The 25,033-nt window shown below is 43.3% G+C and overlaps 1 protein-coding gene across 2 annotated transcripts in view; it reads right to left on the bottom strand.

Moving 5' to 3' along the window:
• CPM (carboxypeptidase M) overlaps positions 1–25,033 on the bottom strand; it is a 90,879-nt gene that overhangs the window by 45,658 nt on the left and 20,188 nt on the right. The window contains exon 3 of one of the 2 annotated variants that reach the window (XM_007195044.3): positions 989–1,086. In XM_007195044.3, coding sequence (XP_007195106.2) covers positions 989–1,086 — 98 coding nt within the window. The remainder of the gene's footprint in view (positions 1–988; positions 1,087–25,033) is intronic. The other variant, XM_057556241.1, reaches the window with a different exon arrangement.

The raw sequence follows: 25,033 nt of genomic DNA, 5'->3' as shown, positions 1-25,033 counted from the left end.
GGTAAAGGGTATTTTGCAAAATGTAAAATAAATAACATAAAACAAAACAAAGCAAAATAAAGAGAGTGGATCCCCGATAAGCTGGAAAAGAGGCGAGACATCATGATGGAATTTAAGGGTTTGCTGAATGATGGGGATGACAGAGCCCTAAGCTTGACGGTCTAAACCAGGGGTCCCCCAACCCTGGGCCGAGGACTGGCACCGGTCCGCAAGCTGTTACGAACCGGGCCGCACAGCAGGAGGTGAGCGGCGGGCACGCGAGCAAAGCTTCATCTGTATTTACAGCTGCTTCCCATCGCTTGCATTACCGCCTGAGCTCCACCTCCTGTCAGCATTATGGCGAGCTGTGTAATTATTTCATTATATACAACAATGTAATAATAATAGAAATAAAGTGCACAATAAATGTAATGTGCTTGAATCATCTCGAAACCATTCCCCGCCTCCTCCCGGTCTGTGGAATAATTGTCTTCCATGAAACCGGTCCCTGGTGCCAGAAAGGTTGGGGACCGCTGCTCTAAACTTAAGCGTTGAAAACGCCAAGTGTTAGATTAAGAGAAAGTGACAAAAGCATTCAAAAAGCCAGCTCCTAGGAGTTTGGATAGCTAGTTGGGATCTGATTGTTTTAGTTCAAATAGAATATTGCTCCTCTGCTGGGTCACCTCGATGCTGAGCAGGAGACGGGGAAAACCAACACAGGCAGGAGTTCGGGGACTTGCTGGCAGTCCAGAGCTGGGGCACTGTTGTTCTTCCACACCCCAAACAAAAAACGTTCCAGTTACCTGCACAGGGCACTGGGCAAACAACCAGATGGCTGTGCTGGTTTTTGGAACCTGGTTCCTTCAATCCTCGCAGAAGGCCTCACCGGAAGACCTTTCCAGATTCTTTGCTACAGTGTCTGCTGCTTCCTTTGCATTTAGACAGAGCACAAGAGACCCGAGGGGAAGCTTCTCTGGTGACATGTCAGATATTCAAGCCATACACATACCTCATCTCCATGCATATTTGCCACGTATTTGAATTCTGGAATCCCGATTCTGTGTTCCTTTGGAAAGCGTCCCACAGTAAGAACCCACAGGTTTCTGCCTTTACGGGGAAGAAGAGTATAGAAAAATGAGTTGTCTTTTGAAATGACGAATGAACTCTGGGAGAATGAGAACCGTGAACAAACGATGCTGCTTCTCCCACCTGATGGATGTTTCACAACCACCTCAGTTCATGTGACTAACGCTGCCTTGCTTAAAACACTTTTAGTTTCCAAAACCCTTTCAATTTAGCACAAATATTTAAGTTCTTATTCTAGAATGTGACTTTTTAAAATCGAAGACTTATTAGGCTATGTAGATCTTATTTTTCCAAAATGTTTACATAGCTTGCTCTGAGTTTCTGGTGCTTTATAGAAGCGATCTTGCTCATTCACACAGTTACACAAAATTATTACTGATAGTTGATAGGGAGGGTGCCGTAACTCTCAGTGCAAGGAACGTGAAGAAAGCAACAGCAAGAACATATGTAACTCAGAAGGGAAATTGTTTTTACAGTAAATCCTGAGTCTTGTCATATTCGAATGCTCATGTAACACAGCCTCTCAGCAACGAGTGTCCTTGATGGGCATGAGTCCTGCCACGTAAGCCGGGAAGCACAAGCCATCCTAACAATGCCTCAAGGGAAACTTCTAAGTCCTGACTCTGCCATAAATGGTGTGATTTGGGCAAGGGAGAGCAGAGACTCAAGACTGTTGAACATCTGCTCTGGGCAGATGTTACCATTGCATCTCTGGTTCACGTTACCTGAGGCAATCCCTTGTCCTGACCCAGGGAGATGGATTTTTAACCGGACTTTACAAATGAAAACACTGACCTTCAAAAAATATTAAATAAACTGCTTATGATCACACAGCCAGTAAGAGGCTGTGATTTGAGCCCCAGAGCCAAGACCTGAATCCCGGCCTATGTGACTCAACTCTAGGGCTCCTGCCACTAACGAAAACTGCCTGTCTCTCAAGAAGGCTGGTGTCCCAATCTGTAAAATGAAGAGGTTTCTTTCGATTCTAAAATCATCTGGCTCTTTTAATACAAACACTTCAAAATTAGAGATTGGGGAAGTATTTGATATCTAGCACCTAGATACAAAGTTCACATATCTGTGACAGCTAAGCCTTCTGTGGAATTCAAGAACCCAGGAAAGGAGTTTAACAGCAGCTCGTGGGCTAACGTTGAGCGGATTTCTGCAGAATTTCGGGTGTAGTTCCTTCAATCTGGGGGTCCAATGGGCTGGGGAATACCCAGTTGCCATAAGGAATCCAGGGAGAAGCAGATACTGGACTTGTCTTTTTCACCATTTATTGTTTTTTTAGAAAGGTTTTTTTTTTAAAATTTATTTTATTTATTTTATTTTTGGCTCTGTTGGGTTTTTGCTGCCGCACGCCAGCTTTTCCCCAGCTGTGGCGCATGGGCCTCTCACTACGGTGGCCCCTCCCGCTGCAGAGCACGGGATCTAGGCACACAGGCCTCAGCAGTTGTGGCACGTGGGCTCAGTAGTTGTGGTGCACGGGCTTAGTTGCTCTGAGGCATGTGGGATCTTCCTGGACCAGGGCTCGAACCTGTGTCCCCTGTATTGGCAGGTGGATTCTCAACCACTGCGTCACCAGGGAAGCCCTCACCATTTATTCTTAATTTATTCTAACAATTATAGGGAAATTCGTCTAGACAGGGTGATGCTTTATATTTAGTAACTGCAGAAATTGTCAGAAAACACCCCCAAAAGGCAGTCTATCTGATTGGTGCCACCTGTTCAGTGCAGCACGCCCACATCATTCATTTACACATCCATTTATTTAGTACCACTATATCCAGGCATTTAAGCAGGTGATTAGACCCTACAAATAAGTCACACTCTCTACGCCCAGTGAGTTTCTGGTCTAGTGCAGAACAGCAGTGTGCAAACATCATTACACTAGACTGTGACATACACGACCTTAGAGTGTGTATAAGGTACTGCTGTGGCTGTAGAGTAAACGAGGAACTTTTTCCAAGGAGTGGGATCACATAAAGCTTTACAGATGTAGGGGTTTTAGAGCTGACTTCTAAACAGAGTTCTGAAGAATGACTCCGAGTTAGTCATGTGGACAAGTACAATCCATCCAGTGATTTCCCGCCAGAACCGCTTCATCAACCAGAACCTTTCATCCACCAATAGTACCAATTCTCAGGTCATCTAGGGCTTCAAATCTACCAAGTTAATATTTTCACGTGAAGCAAGGGAGAGGTTTTTCTGAGCTTTTTTTCTATTAATCTTGGCTCTTTAGGTTTCCTTCTGGGGAATTCTTTTCTGTAGCTATTAATGCTTTTAAACCTAGAATAACCACAGATTTATACAGAATCTGGCCTAGTTCCCTCACAAACAAGGGAAAAAATTCAGTATCATCTCAACATAATGTTTACTAGTTGTTATATTTCTAACTCTGCATTTGCAACAGCTGACCTGTAATATAAAGGATAGTGTAAGACAAGAAAAACCTGACTTGACAGGGGTATCCAATATTATTTGGTTTAAGGAAGGAGGGAAATCAAACCAATAAAACCTAAGTGAAGAAGTACTTGGGTGGTAACTCAATCTCAATTTTGACTTGAATGGCCCCTAAGTAAACCACAAGATGAGAAACTTACCTTGAATAACCTCCATGGCACAAAGTCTGAGAATGAAAACCTGGAGATATTCACCAGGAATGACAAGCCTCTTAAAGTTTTTTAACCAGCCTCTCCAACGAACACTGGTTATCTCTGGTTTAGACCAGAGTAAATGCACAAAGGACAAACTATTGACTTTTCACAGCTTGATTGCCAAGGTGAGGGTAATTTAAATAAGATTTTTTTCTGCCAAGGTTGGACAGGCTGCCTTTATTCCTCAAAGGTCCTGCTAATACCAGGTGTGCTCAAGAGTTCTGAAATGCTCGGCCACTTTCTCTTCACTGCAAAGTAAACAAAACCTGGATTCCAGGATTTCAGTATCTATATCCAGGAGCCCACTCAGAGCTTGACACAAAGCCCAGGGATATGACATGGTGCCCAGCTGAGTTTGCTTGTAGGACCAGGTAAAGTCTTACAATTCAGAAGGCTTCACAAAGATCCACAAGGCAAGGAAACAGAACGCTCTAGGCGTTCAGGAGAAAGTAGAAGGAGAAGCTTGGAAAATGAAGTACAGCTTCAACAGGTAGAAATGGGAGTGTCATTCCCACATCAGAATCACCTGGATCCTTGGAAAAACACCAATCCCTGAGCCCCATCTCCTAAATCAAATTCTAGGGGGAGGGCCCCAAACCTGCACTTAACAGGCTCCCTTGGTGATTCTGAGGCCTATTAAAGTTTGAAAGCTGCTGAGATTGAGGCAGTGAATATCCAGATAGATTTGGGAGGCAGTGGATCTTGAGGTAAAATCATCTCATTTTCCATATAATCATGAACATGTTTCTATATTAACAAATATTCTTTGACTACATCTTTTTAAATGGCTGCTTAGTATTTTATTACACAAATGCAGCACCATTTATTCAACCAATGCTCCATCGTTAGGTGTCCAACTCTAAGTAATTTTATGTAAATTACAGCATGTCCACTCAAATTACGTACAGAATTTATAATGTAAAAATATTTTATCATGTGAAAGAAATCAGAATGCAAAATTATTTAACTACAACCATATAAAACAGACTGTTCATTAAAAAAATACCATGGAAGAAAACAGATCCAAAGCATATAAAGCTTTAAATGAAATAATGGGCGAGTCCCTACAAGAATTGAAAACTGCACATTGTCAGTAATAAGGGGCTAAGTGATAGGATGATAAAACCAAGTACTTTTTTTTTTTTTTCACTTTTCCGTCTTTCCAGTTTTTAAAAAATAAAATACCGACTCTTATCATTTATTAAGTTCAGAGACTGTGCCGGGCACTATGCTGTGCACTTTATAATACTTGATCTTTACAACACCTCTGTGTGGTGGGTGATATCCACAATTCATTGATTTAAGTGGAAGAACCAAGGTTCAAACCCAGGTCTGTCTGATTCCAATATCTGTGTTCTTCTGATGACGCCAGGCTGCCTCAATCTCCCTGAAAGTACTAGGTAGGCCAGGGCCAACCCCACCCTGGGGGGAAAGTTCCCTGGCAGTTCTTTCAGCATGGCGCTGCCATAATTTGCGCCTGGAGCAAGTTCCAGGCTGCTACCTGGCTTTGACGATTGAGCCAGAGCAAGACACCCAAATCGAGGGCTACCCTACAGGGACAGTCCATACTGAGTGTTGGCATAACGACCCCATCAGACTCTCTCTACTCCCAGAGTTTCAGCGGGACATGCCCAGAGAGAAGCGGAGACGCTGCGTGGGTGGCCCCTTCCCAGGAGCAGAGCTGCAGTGTCGATGAGGCTGGTTGTATTCATGGTCCCACCCACCAGGCTCCGATCTCCAGGGTGATGGATCAGTTGTTTCCTAGACTTCCATATTTCTCTTTGTGTCCTTACAATTACCCTTGGACCTAAGTCAAACCTTGGGGGAGCTTTCTCAAGGCATGAGTTTGTGACCTCGTACATAGTGGGAATAACAACTCCATTGGCAAGGCTGATGTAAGGCTGGCGAGTCCCTCCTGCCTTCCCTAAAAAGAAGCCAACGATCTGACACCAAAACTTCGGTCTCACGTAGGTATGTTCCCATTACCACATACACAAATTGCTGAACACAGCACGCAAAGCCCTATTTCAAATAATGTCCCAGAAGAGCTGAAAAATTGCAATGACTGCAGTCAAGTTAAACACTCAGTCTCCAAAGTCATGTGTCCTTGGGCTTGAAAGTGGAGGAAGAGGTTCCTGCTAAGTGGCTCATGACAAAAACAAAACAGACGCAAACAAAACAGGGACAAAAGTCTCCAGATTGGCTGTGTTTGCACAGTAGTATGACTCACAGCTCAGAGCATTTTACATTTATTCACTTAGCCCTGAAACCACAAGTGGTAGGCACAAAGATTATCCTTTCACACAGGTGGATGCCATCCTAGGGAAGCTCATAAGGCCATGATTCTCAGCATGTGGTCCCAGGACCAGCATCATCAGTGTCACCTGGGAACTTGTTAGAAATGCACATTCTCAGGCTCCACCCCTAGGTGCTGAGTCAGAGACTCTCGGGGTGGGGGGGGGGGAGAACCGGCAGTTTGTGTCTTAACAAGCTCTCTGGGGGATCTTCACACATGCTAAAGTTTGAGAACCAAACTAACAAGGGATGGTGCAGGATAGTCTATTCAGAGCCTGCTCTGTTCTTAATCACTATGTAGCACTGCTTCAGTCACCTAAGAGATGGAAAATATCAGAGAAATGTGAACCTGTGTCCCAAGCTTGCCGTGTCCCATTTCTGGTGGTGAGATTTTTTCTGTCTCCCCTTGGGAGAATTGGAAATGGGAGGAGGAGGTTGAGAGGATCCTATGAGGAAGGTTTGAGAAGTTAAAGCTATCATCTGCTCCCTTTGGTATGCAAATCTCAAATTGGTTTGCCAACTGATGTACCAGTTTGTCCCCAAACTGCTCTCTATTCAAAGACTACAGGCGAGGCAGTCCCTCCCATCAGGAAGCTTGCACAAGCCTCTTAGATAGCCTCATCCACCAGAGGGCAGACAGCAGAAGCAAGAAGAACTACAATCCTGCAGCCTGTGGAACAAAAACCACATTCACAGAAAGATAGCCAAGACGAAAAGGCAGAGGGCATGTACCAGATGAAGGAACAAAATAAAACCCCAGAAAAACAACTAAATGAAGTGGAGATAGGCAACCTTCCAGAAAAAGAATTCAGAATAATGATAGTGAAGATGATCCAGGACCTCAGAAAAAACAATGGAGGCAAAGATCGAGAAGATGCAAGAAATGTTTAACAAAGACCTAGAAGAATTAAAGAACAAACAAAAAGATGAACAATACAATAACTGAAATGAAAACTACACTAGAAGGAATCAATAGCAGAATAACTGAAGCTGAAGAACGGATAAGTGACCTGGAAGACAGAATGGTGGAATTCACTGCTGCGGAACACAATAAAGAAAAAAGAATTAAAACAAATGAAGACAGCCTAAGAGACCTCTGGGAGAACATTAAACGCAACAACATTCACGTTATAGGGGTCACAGAAGGAGAAGAGAGAGAGAAAGGACTCAAGAAAATATTTGAAGAGATTATAGTCGAAAACTTCCCTAACATGGGAGAGGAAATAGCCACCCAAGTCCAGGAAGTGCAGAGTCCCATACAGGATAAACCCAAGGAGAAACACGCCGAGACACATAGCAATCAAACTGGTAAAAACTAAAGACAAAGAAAAATTATTGAAAGCAGCAAGGGAAAGATGACAAATAACATACAAGGGAACTCCCATAAGGTTAACAGCTGATTTCTCAGCAGAAACTCTACAAGCCAGAAGGGAGTGGCATGATATACTTCAAGTGATGAAAGGGAAGAACCTACAACCAAGATTACTCTACCCAGCAAGGATCTCATTCAGATTCAATGGAGAAATCAAAAGCTTTACAGACAAGCAAAAGCTAAGGGAATTCAGCACCACCAAACCAGCTCTACAACAAATGCTAAAGGAACTTCCCTAAGTGGGAAACAAAACAGAAGAAAAGGACCTACAAAAACAAACCCAAAACAATTAAGAAAATGGTCATAGGAACATACGTATCGATAATTACCTTAAACGTGAATGGATTAAATGCTCCAACCAAAAGACACAGGCTTGCTGAATGGATACAAAAACAAGACCCCTCTATATGCTGTCTACAAGAGACCCACTTAAGACCTAGGGACACATACAGACTGAAAGTGAGGGGATGGAAAAAGATATTCCATGCAAATGGAAATCAAAAGAAAGCTGGAGTAGCAATACTCATATCAGATAAAATAGACTTTAAAATAAAGAATGTTACAAGAGACAAGGAAGGACACTACATAATGATCAAGGGATCAACAATCTAACATATAAATATATATGCAATTTAAATTGCATAAATATAACAATTTAAATATATACGCACCCAACATATGAGCACCTCAATACATAAGGCAACTGCTAACAGTTATAAAAGAGGAAATCGACAGCAACACAGTAATAGTGGGGAACTTTAACACCTCACTTACACCAATGGACAGGTCATCCAAACAGAAAATTAATAAGGAAACACAAGCTTTAAATGACACAATAGACAAGATAGATTTAATTGATATTTACAGAACATTCCATCCAAAAACAGCAGATTATACTTTCTTCTTAAATGTGCACAGAACATTCTCCAGGATAGATCATATCTTGGGTCACAAATCAAGCCTCAGTAAAGTTAAGAAAATTGAAATCATATCCAGCATCTTTTCTGACCACAACGCTATGAGATTAGAAATGAATTACAGGGAAAAAAATGTAAAAAACACAAACACATGGAAGTTAAACAATACGTTACTAAATAACCAAGAGATCACTGAAGAAATCAAAGAGGAAATCCAAAAATACCTAGAGACAAATGACAATGAAAACACGACGATCCAAAACCTATGGGATGCAGCAAAAGCAGTTCTAAGAGGGAACTTTACAGCTATACAAGCCTACCTCAAGAAACAAGAAGAATCTCAAATAAACAATCTAAAGTTACACCTAAAGGAACTAGAGAAAGAAGAACAAACAAAACCCAAAGTTAGCAGAAGGAAAGATCATCAAGATCAGAGCAGAAATAAATGAAATAGAATCAAAGAAAACAATAGCAAAGATCAATAAAACTAAAAGCTGGTTCTTTGAGAAGATAAACAAAATTGATAAACCATTAGCCAGACTCATCAAGAAAAAGAGGGAGAGGACTCAAATCAATAAAATTAGAGATGAAAAAGGAGAAGTTACAACAGACACCGCAGAAATACAAAGCATCCTAAGAGACTACTACAAGTAACTCTATGCCAATTAAATGGACAACCTGGAAGAAATGGACAAATTCTTAGAAAGGTATAACCTTCCAAGACTGAACCAGGAAGAAATAGAAAACATGAGCAGACCAATCACAAGTAATGAAATTGAAACTGTGATTAAAAATCTTCCAACAAACAAAAGTCCAGCACCAGATGGCTTCACAGGTGAATTCTATCAAACATTTAGAGAAGAGCTAACAACCATCCTTCTCAAACTCTTCCAAAAAATTGCAGAGGAAGGAACATTCCCAAACCTATTCTATGAGGCCACCATCACCCTGATACCAAAACCAGACAAAGATACTACAAAAAAAGAAAACTACAGACCAATATCACTGATGAATATAGATGCAAAAATCTTCAACAAAATACTAGCAAACAGAATCCAACAACACATTAAAAGGATCATACACCATGATCAAGTGGGGTTTATCCCAGGGATGCAAGGATTCTTCAATATATGCAAATCAATCAATGTGATACAGCATATTAAAAAATTGAAGAATAAAAACCATATGATCATCTGAATAGATGCAGAAAAAGCTCTTGACAAAATTCAACACCCATTTATGATAAAAAAAACTCTCCAGAAAGTGGGCATAGAGGGAACCTACCTCAACATAATAAAGGCCATATACGACAAACCCACAGCAAACATCATTCTCAATGGTGAAACACTGAAAACATTTCCTCTAAGATCAGGAACAAGACAAGGATGTCCACTCTCACCACTATTATTCAACATAGTTTTGGAAGTCCTAGCCATGGCAATCAGAGAAGAAAAAGAAATAAAAGGAATCCAAATTGGAAAAGAAGAAGTAAAACTGCCACTGTTTGCAGATGACATGATACTATACACAGAGAATCCTAAAGATGCCACCAGAAAACTACTCGAGCTAATCAATGAATTTGGTAAAGTTGCAGGATACAAAATTAATGCACAGAAATCTCTTGCATTCCTATACACTAATGGTGAAAAATCTGAAAGAGAAATTAAGGAAACACTCCCATTTACCACTACAACAAAAAGAATAAAATACCTAGGAATAAACCTACGTAGGGAGACAAAAGACCTGTATGCAGAAAACTATAAGACACTGATGAAAGAAATTAAAGATGATACCAGCAGATGGAGAGATATACCACGTTCTTGGATTGGAAGAATCAATATTGTGAAAAGGACTATACTACCCAAAGCAATCTACAGATTCAATTCAATCCCTATCTAATTACCAATGGCGTTTTTTACAGAACTAGAAAAAAATCTTAAAATTTGTCTGGAGACACAAAAGACCCCGAATAGCCAAAGCAGTCTTGAGGGAAAAAAACAGAGCTGGAGGAATCAGACTCCCTGACTTCAGACTATACTACAAAGCTACAGTAATCTACACAATATGGTACTGGGACAAAAACAGAAATATAGCTCAATGGAACCGGATAGAAAGCCCAGAGATAAACCCATGCACCTATGGTCAACTAATCTATGACAAAGGAGGCAAGGATATACAATGGAGAAAAGACAGTCTCTTCAATAAGTGGTGATGGGAAAACTGGACAGCTACATGTAAAAGAATGAAATTAGAACACTCCCTAACACCATACACAAAAATAAACTCAAAATGGATTCGAGACCTAAATGTAAGGCCAGACACTATCAAACTCATAGAGGAAAACATAGGAAGAACACTCTATGACATACATCACAGCAAGATTCTTTTTGACCCAGCTCCCAGAGAAATGGAAATAAGAACACAAATAAACAAATGGGACCTAATGAAACTTCAAAGCTTTTGCACAGCAAAGGAAACCATAAACAGGACGAAAAGACAACCCTCAGAATGGGAGAAAATATTTGCGAATGAATCAACAGACAAAGGATTAATCTCAAAAATATATAAACAGCTCATGCAGCTCAATATTACAAAAACAAACAACCCAATTCAAAAATGGGCAGAAGACCTAAATAGACATTTCTCCAAAGAAGACATACAGATGACCAAGAAGCACTTGAAAAGCTGCTCAACATCACTAATCATTAGAGAAATGCAAATCAAAACTACAGTGAGGTATCACCTCACACCAGTTAGAATGGGCATCATCAGAAAATCTACAAACAACAAATGCAGGAGAGGGTGTGGAGGAAAGGGAACCCTCTTGCACTGTTGGTGGGAATGTAAATTGATACAGCCACTATGGAGAACAGTATGGAGGTTCATTAAAAAACTAAAAATAGAATTACCATATGACCCAGCAATTCCACTTCTGGGCATATACCCAGAGAAAACCATAATTCAAAAAGACACATACACCCCAATGTTCATTGCAGCACTATTTACAATAGCCAGGTCATGGAAGCAACCTTAATGCCCATCGACAGATGAATGGATAAAAAAAGATGTGGTACATATATACAATAGAATATTACTCAGCCATAAAAAGTAATGAAATTGGGTCACTTGTAGTGACGTGGATGGGCCTAGAGACTATCATATAGAGTGAAGTAAGTCAGAAAGAGAAAAACAAATATCATATATTAACGCATATATGTGGAACCTAGAAAATGGTACAGATGAACCAGTTTGCAGAGCAGAAATTGAGACATAGAAGTAGAGAAAAAACGTATAGACACCAACCGGGGAAAGGAGCAGGGGGGTGGTGGTGGTGGTGTGATGAATTGGGAAATTGGGATTGACATGTACACCCTGATGTGTATAAAATGGATGACTAATAAGAACCTGCTGTATAAAAAGATAAATTAAATTAAATTAAAAAAAATATGGAAAAATAGGTCAATTAAAAACAAAAAAAAAAACACAAAGACTACAGGCAAGCCTTAGTGGCTTTGTCCTAAAGTTGTGGAATCTGGAGATGGCTGTAGTTCAGAGATCTGTCTGCTAAGTTGACTAGGCTGAAAAAGTAGTGTGGGTGGAACAGCAACAGAGAGACATGGACGAAACCCATCTGCTCTCCACAGACCCTGTCTCTGGGGCCCAAGATTCACACACATGCCCTCCTGTCACGGCAAATGGTCCAGCATTCACTGTGGCTTCTGCACTGAGTTGAGCGGTCTGGCCAGCCCACATGAAGGTCTAGTCTGTCTGATTCTGTACTTGCAAAGCTGCGAACCCACTTGGACAGATGCAATGATTTCCGCCCCCCCCCCCGCCAGAAGTCAGCCACATGACCCCAAGAAGCTTCGCTGCCATTTCCTGTGTAGTGGGCTAGGAATTCCTGAGCTTGTTCATGAATGGAGGAACTTGTCAAGAAGGGGTTCAGGGCTTCCCTGGTGGCGCAGTGGTTGGGAGTCTGCCTGCTAATGCAGGGGACGCGGGTTCGAGCCCTGGCCTGGGAGGATCCCACATGCCGCGGAGCGGCTGGGCCCGTGAGCCACAACTGCTGAGCCTGCGCGTCTGGAGCCTGTGCTCCGCAACGAGAGAGGCCCGCGCATCGCGATGAAGAGTGGCCCCCGCTTGCCACAACTGGAGAGAGCCCTCGCACAGAAACGAAGACCCAACACAGCCAAAATCAATCAATCAATCAATCAATCAAACATACACATCTGATTCAAGATCCTCATTAAAAAAAAAAAAAAAAAAAAAAGAAGGGGTTCAGGGGTGCAGAAAGGAATCGGGCATCCCGGGGGTCCTGCAGCTACGGTGACGAGAGCAAGTGCTCTGCTCTGCCTGGAAGCAGCTGTGGGACGGGGCTGACTCTTCCAAATTCCAGCTGAAGCCCTGAGTTTCGGGGCCCAGTTGGATATGGGGAGGAGTGGGGCACAGGAGCCATCCCAGGACCGATAGGCAGGTGTTTAATGCCGAAGTCTGCCGCACTGGAACTTCCCACTGCAGAGATCTTGGTGTGGGGTCCAAAGTGCGGCCACCTGCTGTGTGAGGGTGAGCCGGGCCCCGCAGGAGGCTGTGAGACTCAGCGGTCCCCAGGGCCTGTGCACAGGTGTGAAGCCTGCGTGCCTTAGACCCGGGAAACATGTCCATCTGCACTTTTCCAATGGGCCCACCAGCAGTAGATCCCAATGGCCAGCTCCTTTAGACCCAGCGTTCCTGGCTTCTTACACTGATGGGCCAGGCCTGGACAAGGAAGCTTCGATCAGCGGAGGGTGCGAATCCTGCTATCGTTGCGGGGAAGGGCTGGCTGTTACCGAGGACCACCTCGCTTGCACCAGCCTCCACCAGTGACTTGTCATCCTCCCCACTCCACCCCCTGGCTGCACCACCACCGTCACCAGATATACCCTGGTCATTCCCTAATACTGTGGAACTTTTCTTCATGCATTTTTCACTCTTTGAGATTGTAAGCTTAATCATTTACTTGTGTAATGGCCACCTCAACTAGAACGTAACACGTGAGCACTGCCGGTGTGTTTGCCATTTTGTTGGGTTTGCCTGTTTTATTCACTGCTATATTCTTGGCACCTAAAGGTGCCTCGTGTGTAGTAGGTGTTCAATAAAGATCTACTGTAGCGTTTCCAAAGTTACGGGTGCATCACAGGACTACTTCTTCTTGGTAAATACTGGCTCATCTGACCCAAATCCCTCCCCCGGGGGTTCAGGGTCCTCCACCCCTGACCTCCACCCGTATGGCCCACCTTCTGCTAACACAAGTGCTCCCACCAGCATCAGGCTCAGCCTCATCTTCACTTGTGTCATCCTCGGCCTAAAATGCATCACTGAATTTTCTGCCTTTTCAAATCCAATGCATTCAGTTCCAGGAAGTTTCCCCAGACCACTCTGGCTCACCCTGATTTCTCCTTTTGTAGGATATTTCTATAAAATGGCATCACAAGCTTTGCCACTGAAAACACTATGGTCGACTATTTCTCAATAAAACAACCAACCAAACAACAGTCTGCCTTTCGGTTAGTTTTCTAAGGGTTTCATGTGGAAGAGTCTTGTTTGTAAATCCTTGTAGGAGCTAAAATCAGGTACACCTTCATTATATTAGCTACCATCCTGTACAAAGGCTTAACCCTTCACTTTCTCATTTATTCCTTCAACAAATATGCCCTGAATGCCAATCCTGAGCCTCGCATTAAGTCAGCTGAAACAAATGTAAATCACTAACTGATTAGATTGCCCTGAAAAACACTAACTTTTTGCTTTCTGACATCACTTTCAGCATTTGAAAAAACAAAGTCCAAAAGAAAAACAACGTTTGGTAAACTCTCCATTATTTGGTGGGTCCGGGTGGTCATGGTAATCAAATGTCAATCAGATTGCATGGCTTCACTGCTTATCCTGTATGGACCGGTCCCTTTTTCTCCCATGACATCAAGGTAGAACCCAAGCCCCTCAGCATGGCACCCCAGCCTCTCATGGACTATCCCCTTGCTGCCTCTAGCCTTCCACCACAATCCCATACACCTAGGCATGCTTAATCAGGTGTGATTCCAAAAGGCCTCGACGCTTATAAATACACGCTCTTTCTCCTGCATGGCTAGTCCTCTGTCTACCTTACCTGATCTAAGTAGCCAACTTCCACTTGCCTTTCTGAGGCTCAACCAAACGCCCCCTCCCATCCATCACCTTTCTTACCCTTCTCCTTCCTTGATCCTATATTTTACCAGCCTGAGTTGCTCTCTCTTTTCAACTTCTCCCACAGTGCTTCTGCAACCCCTCTCCTAACATTGAAACCACAGGTTTTCCTGTAGGCAAGGTATTGTGCACCTCTGTGCTTGCAGCATCTAGTGTAGTGCCCGGCACATACACAGTAGATGGTCAATAAATGCTTGCAAAAGGAATGGATGGCTGGATAAATGACCAAATAAGGGAGTCCAGTTGGAGCCAGGGTCACCCCTGGTCCAGTACTGAAGGAAAAGTCTGCAGCTAGTCTATCAAGAGCTATCTGGGGTGGGCTCTGAAAAAGATCCAGATTTCTAGATCAATTCCAGGGTATGCAGACCTTCTTGGAAATATCCATACAAGAGAGTGCTAAGATCCAAAGAAAATATCTGGCTTCAGGTTAGACTCTTCTGTCATCACGGGGAGATGGGATTTCATTTGCTTACACACGTGTCCCCGTGGCACTAATGTTGTGAAATGATACCTGAGAAATGGAGATGTCAGTTCCATTTTATTGCTTCCTGAACAGCTCAGTGGGAGGTTTGGGGGTTTCAATTTCTAAATCAGGGATTCTTCTGATTGCTTGGGGACACGACCTTTTTCAATTGAAAAGAGAAAAGGAAAAATCTGAAGATGAACTGAGCTGGAGGACATTTTCCTTTCTTCTTCATTTTGATTTCAAGACTAGTCGTGACTCCTAGAGAAGCAGAGCGCTTGTCTCATTAATCACCAACCGTCAACCCAAACAAGAACACGGCAGGCAATTCCTCTGCCTCCGTCCTCCTTCCAACACCACCTCCTCTGTTCCTCCCACTCTACGCCCAGGTCAGAAGCCGATACATCTGCTCCACTTCCTCTAAAAAATTTTAATTTTTAACCTATAAAATTAAAAGAAGATTTTAGAAAATTGAGTTTTAAAAACTAGCCATAATTCATATGTTCCAACCACCCTAATTTCTTCATGTTCCCTTCTAGTCTTTCATACAGAGACAGGAAACTCATTTTTAAATCCCCAAAGTGAAAATCTCTAGAGGCCTCATACTATAAAAAGCTGAGAACTTCCGTTTTTTCTTTTTTTTTAATAAATTTATTTGTTTATTTATGGCTGCATTGGGTCTTTGTTGCTGCGCACAGGCTTTCTCTAGTTGCGGCGAGCGGGGGCTACTCTTGTTGCGGAGCACAGGCTCTAGGTGCGCAGGCTTCAGTAGTTGTGGCATGCAGGCCCAGTACCTGTGGCTCGCGGGCTCTAGACCGCAGGCTCAGTAGTTGTGGCACACGGGCTTAGTTGCTCCGCGGCATGTGGGGTCTTCCCAGACCAGGGCTTGAACCCATGTCCCCTGCACTGGCAGGAGGATTCTTTTATTTTTTTAGTCTCCTTTTAAAAATTTAATTTATTTACTTTTTATACAGCAGGTTATTAGCTATCTATTTTATACATATTAGTGTATACATGTCAATCCCAATCCCCCAATTCATCCCACCACCCACCTCCCACTGCTCCACCACTTTCCCCCCTTGGTGTCCATACATTTGTTCTCTACATCTGTGTCTCTATTTGGCAGGGGGATTCTTAACCACGGCACCACCAGGGAAGTCCTGAGAACTTCTGTTTTTGGTCCCTTAGGGGAGAGGTCAAACAAAGTCAGATCCTCTTTTTGAAAAGTGGTTCAGTAATAACAGCCAAGCTGAATGTCATCTTAAAGTACAAACAAGTACTTGAGACTTTTAAAAAATGCTTGATTTTGAAAGATCAATAATTACAGTTAGCACTGTACGTGTACTGTCCGTTGGTGGGTTCTCTCTTATGGTTTGCAGGGGCATTCTGGTTCAGTGTTGGTGTTTTGGTTCTTTCTCCCCAGTTGGTGTTTTTATTTCTTATAAGTTCCTGTAGGTGTCACATAGCTGTGTTTTACAATGAGGTCAATTCAGATTCATCTGAAGCCCCCCAACCCAACCCCCACTGCCCAAAAAACCTCAGTTTGTTGGAGGCCTGCTTATCCTCATTGCCTATTTATTGCTACCATAAGAACTCATCTTTTAGTGGCAGGGAATAATGGCAATTAATTTACTAGTTTCCTCATAAGCTACTTAGGAGAATAAAGACCTTTTCTCTCAGCCATCCTACTTGCTGAGTTTGTACCTAAAAGGCTTTCATTTGAAAGTGAAGGAAGCCAGGGTCCAGACAGAAGGATGCTGAACTCCTGACAATGGGAGAAGCCCCGAAGTTGCCAAGATGAGGTTCCTTCAAGGTCTAAACTTGACCTAAAAGTAGCACATTTGAGAGGGCTTCCCTAGTGGCGCAGTGGTTGAGAATCTGCTTGCCAATGCAGGGGACATGGGTTCGAGCCCTGGTCTGGGAAGATCCCACATGCCGTGGAGCAACTAGGCCCGTGAGCCACAACTACTGAGCCTGCGCATCTGGGGCCTGTGCTCCCAACAAGAGAGGCCGCGATAGTGAGAGGCCCGCGCACCGCGATTTAGGGTGGCCCCTGCTCGCCGCAACTGGAGAAAGCCCTCGCACAGAAACGAAGACCCAACACAGCCAAAAATAAAATAATAAATTAATTTTTTTAAAAAAGCGCACATTTGATGCATTTGTGCGATTAACAAAGGTGGACTTCTCATTGGTTTTACCATTCTGAGATTTGTCTCACAAACGGGTCAACAGTTTGGTAAGCACATCTAAACCAGAATTTCAGCACAACAGAGGCCTCTAAACAGCATATGAGAGTTCCTGAAGGTTACACAGTGTCCCTTTAGTGGCACCTTATGTAACAATGCCGTGTGCAGGTTTTTGAATCAAATTGCCAGTGTTTAAACCCCAGCTCTGCCCCTTACTACCCATATGGTGTTGGGTAAATTACTTAATCTCACTGAGTGAATCAGTTTTCTCATCTGTTGTAGGACTGATGGTACCCACACCTCATGGGGTTTCTATTTCATTTAATCCTCACGAGTTTTATAAACAGTGCCAGAAACATGGTAAGCACATGTTTGTTTGAGGGCCTTGAGTGCACAGAACCAGCTGATGATGCTATTGGCCCTACAGGCCCTAGGAGATGATGCAGCATCAGAGCAATTAAAGACAAATTTCAAATGTAAACAGTGTCCCTAACATACTGACAGAAACCTCATGCCAAAAAAATGTGTCTTTCAGAAGATCTGCAGATCAGTTCAGGTAGACCAAAATCAACTAAAATTTTTAAAAAATTGACTGTGGATTCACAGAGCAGAATGGACTGTCTTGAGAGAACATGTCCTTCAAAATCGATGGTGACAGCGTAAAAATTGTCACGAACCTTCACACCACCAGAGGACTGAACGTCATTCAGAACTCCCAGAGCAAAATGCCTGAGGCTGGTGCTGAGTCTGGAAGCAGTGAGCACACGTTGCCACGAGGGCAGGGAGGAAGCAGGTCGCCTCAGCCTATTGTGCTGGATCATAAACACGTCTTCCTCAACATGTTCTTACGTGGTCTATTGCCAAAGTGATTGAAGCCATCACTCAGATTTTAACCATCTCCAGGTGAATGAGGCTGGAAATCATGTTAAGATTTCCAGTCTGGTCCTGCTGTGGAGAGATTCCAACTCATCACTGTAGGTGGGCAACCCCAGAGTTTGTTGAAAAGGAACTGGTTCGTTAGGAATCAGTTAGTGACATAAAACTCGTCCAACAGGAGGTGGTCAGTGTCAACAAAAGGCAGGGGGACTGTGCCAGATTATGAGACTAAAGAGATAGAACACTATAGACAATGTGTTTCCAATTTTTGATTGGATTCTAAGAGGAAAAAAAAGAGTTATAAGAGGCATTCTTGGAACCATTGGAGAACTTTGAAAATGGAGCATATTGTTCATTGAGTATTTATTATTGTCTTAATTTAATAATGGTGTGCTGTGGTTAGGAAGAAGTTATCTTTAGATGGTACATGTTTAAGTGTTTGTAAGTAAGCTTGCTATTTACCATTTCTAATAATTCAGCAAAACCTACAGATAGAGCTCATGAGAGAAAGCAAATGTGGCAAAATATTAACAGCTGTGGATATATAAATGAAGACTGAGTATTTAATATTTTTGCAATTTTTCTATAGATTTGAAAAATTTCAAAATAAAAAGCTGGGGAGCAAAGATTTTTTTAAAGGTAAAGGTAAAAAAAATCATGGCCTGATTCACTGGCTTCTGTAGTCTGTAAGGTGAGATGAGGGTCAAGATGTTCACCTGAAAGGTGAAGCCATGGCAGGTGGGGAATGGAGGCCCCAAGGTGAGAAATTCACAGGCTGCCTCTTCCTGATGAAAACACAGAACTATACTAGAAAAGAGGTTAAGAAGTTACTATGGGGGACTTCCCTGGTGGTACAGTGGTTAAGAATCCACCTGCCAATGCAGGGGACATGGGTTCGAGCCCTGGGGTCCGGGAAGATCCCACATGTTGTGGAGCAACTAAGCCCGTGCGCCACAACTACTGAGCCTGCGCTCTAGAGCCTGCGAGCCACAACTACTGAAGCCCACATGCCTAGAGCCCATGCTCTGCAACAAGAGAAGCCATCGCAATGAGAAGCCTGCGCACTGCAATGAAGAGCAGCCCCTGCTTGCCGCGACTAGAGAAAGCCCGCGCGCAGCAACGAAGACCCAATGCAGCCAAAAAAAAAGAAGTTACTATGGGACTTCCCTGGTGGTGCAGTGGTTAAGAATCTGCCTGCCAATGCAGGGGACACGGGTTCAATCCCTGGTTCAGGAAGATCCCACGCGCTGTGGAGCAACCAAGCCCGTGTGCCACAACTACTGAGCCTGTGCACCACAACTACTGAAGCCCACGCGCCTAGAGCCCGTGCTCTGCAACAAGAGAAGCCACTGCAATGAGAAGCCCATGCACCACAATGAAGAGTAGCCCCCGCTCACCGCAACTAGAGAAAGCCCTCGCATAGCAATGAAAACCCAATGCAGCCAAAAAAAAAAAGTTACTATGCAAAACCAGGGCACAATAGCTTATTAAATCTCCACATATATTAAGAAAGAAAAGTCATTTCGATGCAAATGTGAATGTTAACTATAGGATATTTAAAACTTCTATTACAACCAGAAAAAAATTACAGAAATATTTTTAAATCACATGATTTACGTGATCATTGAGTTTTCTGGTCACAACATTAACTAAGTCATTAACTTAGCAAAGACAAAGTGATTAACATAGGATAAGAATAAGGGATCAGTAAAGCTTGGATGGTGGGCAGTTTTAATTGTGACTTTCGTGTCTTCCTCCAGATTGGGCTTTGGATCAGGGAAAAAAGGATGTAAATGGTTGGAACTGTTCCCTCTGCCTGCATTTGGTCACCACTCCCCTCTGGGCTTTGGGTAGAACAGAGCGGTAAGACCACTACGGGGAGGAATGGGAGGGGAGGCAGGGGCAGACCGTGGCTGCTGAGAAGGAGAGGATGAAAAAGTGCCTGTGAACGTGGACTCAGAGTTTGTGGCTTTCAAGGGTCCTTTCAATTTACCCCTTAACAAAATCAGAGCATATGTTTGTTGTCAACAACCTTAACAAGCTACATGATAATCACTTAACCTCTTTCAAAGGAGTGGTGAGTATGAGATTTATTTACACTTCTGCTTCTGTTTATTTTTAATATGGCCAAGAAGAATATGAGCATATTTAACACTATGGTTCTAGATCATTTAAGCCACAAGCTGGTGTCAACTTCTGTAACAAAGTAACATGTTAAGTTCATTGCAAAGTCAATACAAATATAAATATTTACTTCAAAAACAAAAACAAAACCACAAGAATCAGTGCTTTGGCAGTCACATCATTGCAAAACCCAACCTTCAGAAATTATCAACGGATTTCTCAAGCTTACAAGAGAGTTGGCAATGATGCTCTCAGCAGACCCATCAACAACTGTCACTCACTGAGGGGCATTATAGGGTGAGCTGCTTTAGTAGGAATTTCTATTGATTTGGGGCTTTTCCAGTGTTGCACTGAGAATTGGATTACTAGGATTACAGAAGGGGTAGCATATTTAAATGATGTCATAGTCATGGAATCTGAGGAAGAACTCAAAGATTTCAGGAAACCATATCTACTTAAAATCCTGATATTTTACATAATTTCCAAAGCGTTTCACACACTTTCACTCTTCATCTTACCATTTAATCCTCAACAGAAACCCCACGAGATAGGTAAGGCAATTAGTACTATCCTCATTTTACAGTTGAGGGAATGGGCTCTGACAGCCTGGGGTCAAACTGGCTTTTTGTTTTACTCTAAGATTGTTTGTTTGTTCCACATTGCTCCTTCAATGTAAAGTGGAACTTTCTGTTACCGTCTTAGATGCAATAAATGTTTATCTTTCTCAGGACAAAGAACTTGAGGCAGCTAACTCCTAAATCCATGAAGCATCTGACTCCTAAAACAAAGCCAGAGCTTCCTCTCCCATGTCCCTCTCCCCGCCCAATAAGAGCAACCCTTAATAAGTCACTTCTCCATTGGTGGTATTAGACTCATCAATAAGAAGCTTTTGGAAAGTCATTTGTTCTCCTTTTGTGTCTAGAAGAGCTTTTTTTTTTTTTTTTTTTAAAGAGGTTGGGGGAGCTCTCTGGTGTCTCTTTTTTTTTAAAAAAAATTTTATTTATTTATTTTTGGCTGTGTTGGGTCTTCGCTTCTGTGTGAGGGCTTTCTCTAGTTGCGGCGAGCGGGGGCCACTCTTCATCGCCGTGCACTGGCCTCTCACTGTCGCGGCCTCTCCCGTTGTGGAGCACAGGCTCCGTAGGTGTGGCTCACGGGCCCAGTTGCTCCGCGGCATGTGGGATCTTCCCGGTCCAGGGCTCGAACCCGTGTCCCCTGCATTGGCAGGCAGATTCTCAACCACTGCGCCACCAGGGAAGCCCCCCTCTAGAAGAGCTTTGAGACACTAACTCCTTACCAGTCAAAGTCAATGTTATCTGCAAAGTAGGCCTATGCCCACATGGACAAAGAAATCATTTATTTTGGAAGTTGCTAAGTTTCCCAACTGTTTCTCTGGCTGTGTATGTCCAACTGACTGATCCTAAGTCTTCCTAAACTGAAGATCATAGCTTTAATAGTGCCATCTTGTACCTATAACTGCAGCTTTGGCTTAGTATGTCCAAGGGAGCAGCACTGAATGTTCAAGCTCTGAGCTGTCTGCCAGAGCAGACCCGATATTTCACATGGGCCACTGCGACTGAACGTTTCAAGGTCAGAAAATCTTCCAGATCCAATGTTTCCACTTCAAACCATATAATTAGCTTGCACCTCAGATCAGCTCCTACCTTAAAATGTGGGTTGAGAAATGCGCGTTTCTAAAGAAGCGTGAGGAAATGCAGCTGCTAACCAGCCACCGGAGTTTACTCACGCACTAAAGCACATCTTATCTCGATCTTTGCTTATATATATTTAATTAACGACTTATGCCCTTCCAGTTTCACAAGGATACGAGGCAGCCTGATCACAAAGCACATGGCCCACTGGCAAACTATTCTGAAGGGAGAGTGGGCCAGATGCCATGTCCAAAGGCCTACGATCAATTTTATGCACTATCAACATACGATGCAAGTCAGGCCTCTTGAAAGGCACCTTCTTTTCCAGGGGTTGTGACACAGGCACCTTTAGTGAAAAGTCCAAATAGTTATAAGGAGCCATCCCAGAGACCCATTTTGACTATATTAGACACTTTCCTACAATGAGTCAATGTAGCCCTGGATCATTTCACATCTGCTGCAACAGAGGCAGGTCTGCACTTATCATTTGCCACACATGGTGGCCGGCCTTTATCCTCTCGGACAGTGTGCCTCTGTTTACCTCAACTGAGTTTCAGACACGTGTATACAGGCACCTTATTCAAGCTGTCACCTATTTCACCTCACCACACTCAATCAAATGGTTGGGATATACAGATGAGGCAGATTCTTAAGAAAGGCTGGGCAACGAGATTTGCCAGGGTTTCTCATTGTTCAACAAGCTAGCAACGCTGGGCCACAGAATTACTATTAGGGCAACACCCTGAGATGTGCCCAACCATTCCTCAGAATCAGGTGCCAGTGATAATGTGCTGTTCAAACCGCCCTCCCCACTTAACATATGTGTAAGTGGGCATGAAATGGTATGACAGAGGCCCAACCGGGTAAGCTGGGGGGAGCAGTTGTAACCATGGCACTTGCATTTGGGTGGAAGGGGAAGAAGAGACAGTGGAGGACGTGAACGACGATAGTCATGTACAGATGACTTCTATCTAATGGAGATAAACTTGAGTAGAATAGAGCCAGGCCTGGAGTTTATGCTCTTTTCATTAAAATGTGGGAAGATTTTTAAATACCTCTCATGCAGGCATGAGAAGGATTCAGAAAAATCTTGTTGCACGCATTTTGTACAGTGTTTCCGCATTTATGTGGATCTTTAAAATCATATAAGATATATCTCTCGAATAATCATTCTCAAATAATTCTTTTCCTCAGCTTACGTAGTCCTGTTGCTGGCCAGGGTTAAGCAGGTCAACAGCAGACTGTGTTTCTTACAAGCAGGTCTCTGGGCTACCTGCAGCAGAATTATCTGGGGTGTTTGTTAAAACTGCAAACTCGTGGTCCCCTAGATGTGAGTTCAGGCGTTTGCATTTTTCCCAATACCTCAGCTGACTACGATATACACCATTAAAAACAACAACAAAAACCTCTTTAGTGAAATACAATATTCACACAGAAAACTGCACCTTGCACAGCTCACTGTGGATTGTATAAACTGAACACACAGTTGCCCATCCAGCAACTAGAGGCACCCTTGGGCCTACTCCCCGGTGCTATCTATCCCCTACTGGGGATTCACTCATATTGCCGTGTGTAAATGGAACTCCTTCTCAGGAGCGTGTAGTAGTCCATCCTGGGATGCAAACGAAATGGAGAACCACTGTCTTCCAGAAGGTAGCAGACTAGCCCTGCATGGATATGCCACATGTTATATCTACAGGCACTCTGCTCGGTTTTTACCACAAGGCTAAACTTTGCCAGGAACTACGGAACTCACGTTGCAACTGAAGTCAGAGGGCTGGTCCGGAGGGCAGATGGGCCAGTTGTCTTTCTGCCTTTTTTTTTTTTTCAATAAATTTATTTATTTATTTTTGGCTGTGTTGGGTCTTCGTTGCTGCACACGGGCTTTCTCTAGTTGCGGCGAGCAGGGGCTACTCCTCGTTGCGGTGCACGGGCTTCTCATTGCGGTGGCTTCTCTTGTTGCGGAGCATGGGCTCTAGGCACACGGGCTTCATGTTGCTGTGTCTTCTCTTGTTGCGGAGCATGGGCTCTAGGCACACGGGCTTCAGTAGCTGTGTCTTCTCTTGTTGCGGAGCATGGGCTCTAGGCACACGGGCTTCAGTAGCTGTGTCTTCTCTTGTTGCGGAGCATGGGCTCTAGGCACACGGGCTTCAGTAGCTGTGGCTCGCGGGCTCTAGAGCGCAGGCTCAGTAGTTGTGACGCACGGGCTTAGTTGCTCCGCGGCATGTGGGAGCTTCCCGGACCAGGGCTCGAACCCGTGTCCCCTGCATTGACAGGCGGATTCTTAACCACTGCGCCACCAGGGAAGTCCTGTCTTTCTACTTTAAAGAAGCTCCTTCCTGGGTGATCTGATAACCATAGAGGCATTACAACTATCTTTCCCTGATACTTGTTTTTCAGTTCTGCCTCATGAGGGCTCAGAGTATAGTAATTGTTTCCTGACCGCTGCATTTGCTGAAATCGCCAGTGCGGAGGCAGCATTAGCAGAGCGGTTATGTTTACCTGGAACTACACCGCCTCGGTCCAGGCTGTGATTCTGCTACTTCTTGTGTGATGCTGGGCCCCTGTTTAACTCTGGAGCCTCAGTTTCCTCGTGTAAAATAAGGCTTATATCTGTGCCTCATGGGGTTGTTATGAGGAGTAAGTGAGCTAACATTTGAAAAGCACTTAAACAGAGCCTGGCACGAAGCAAGCAAACACGTGTTTGATAAGTGGATTGGTATTTTTAAACTCATCAGCATAACACTCAGCTTAACACATCAGCGGAACACTCAGACACTAAAGGATCATACGGATCTAATGCTAAAGGAAGAAGGGTGGTTTTGAGTGGCTTAGCCCAGACTAGATCCCACTCCACCCCCCTTTAAAGAATTATCTACCAGAGTTTCGTTCATTTGTTACCCTTATTTCTGCCACACAACATTTGCTTTCTTATATCTAAAAAAGTGTTCATCAATATGCCACTTATTATTAACCGCTGGTAGCCAGAACTAATGGGAATAAAGTCCATCATTAATGCAGGGCTGGATTATTTTTAAATAGGGAATTATCCCAAACTCATTTTTGTCCCAGATGATGAATTAACAAATTCTATTATATTACTACTAGAAATACCAGAGAATCTAATCTCTGATGCATTCTGGCTTGTTTTCTCATTCTTGTATTCTGAAGTTGACATTTTCTTTATTTGAGATGTTTCATGTATTGCCT

Source organism: Balaenoptera acutorostrata, chromosome 11, assembly GCF_949987535.1.
Source record: "Balaenoptera acutorostrata chromosome 11, mBalAcu1.1, whole genome shotgun sequence".
NCBI classification, from domain to species: Eukaryota; Metazoa; Chordata; class Mammalia; order Artiodactyla; family Balaenopteridae; genus Balaenoptera; species Balaenoptera acutorostrata.
The sequence above is the reverse complement of the archived record's forward strand: the minus strand, read 5'-3'. Positions and strand labels throughout refer to the sequence as shown.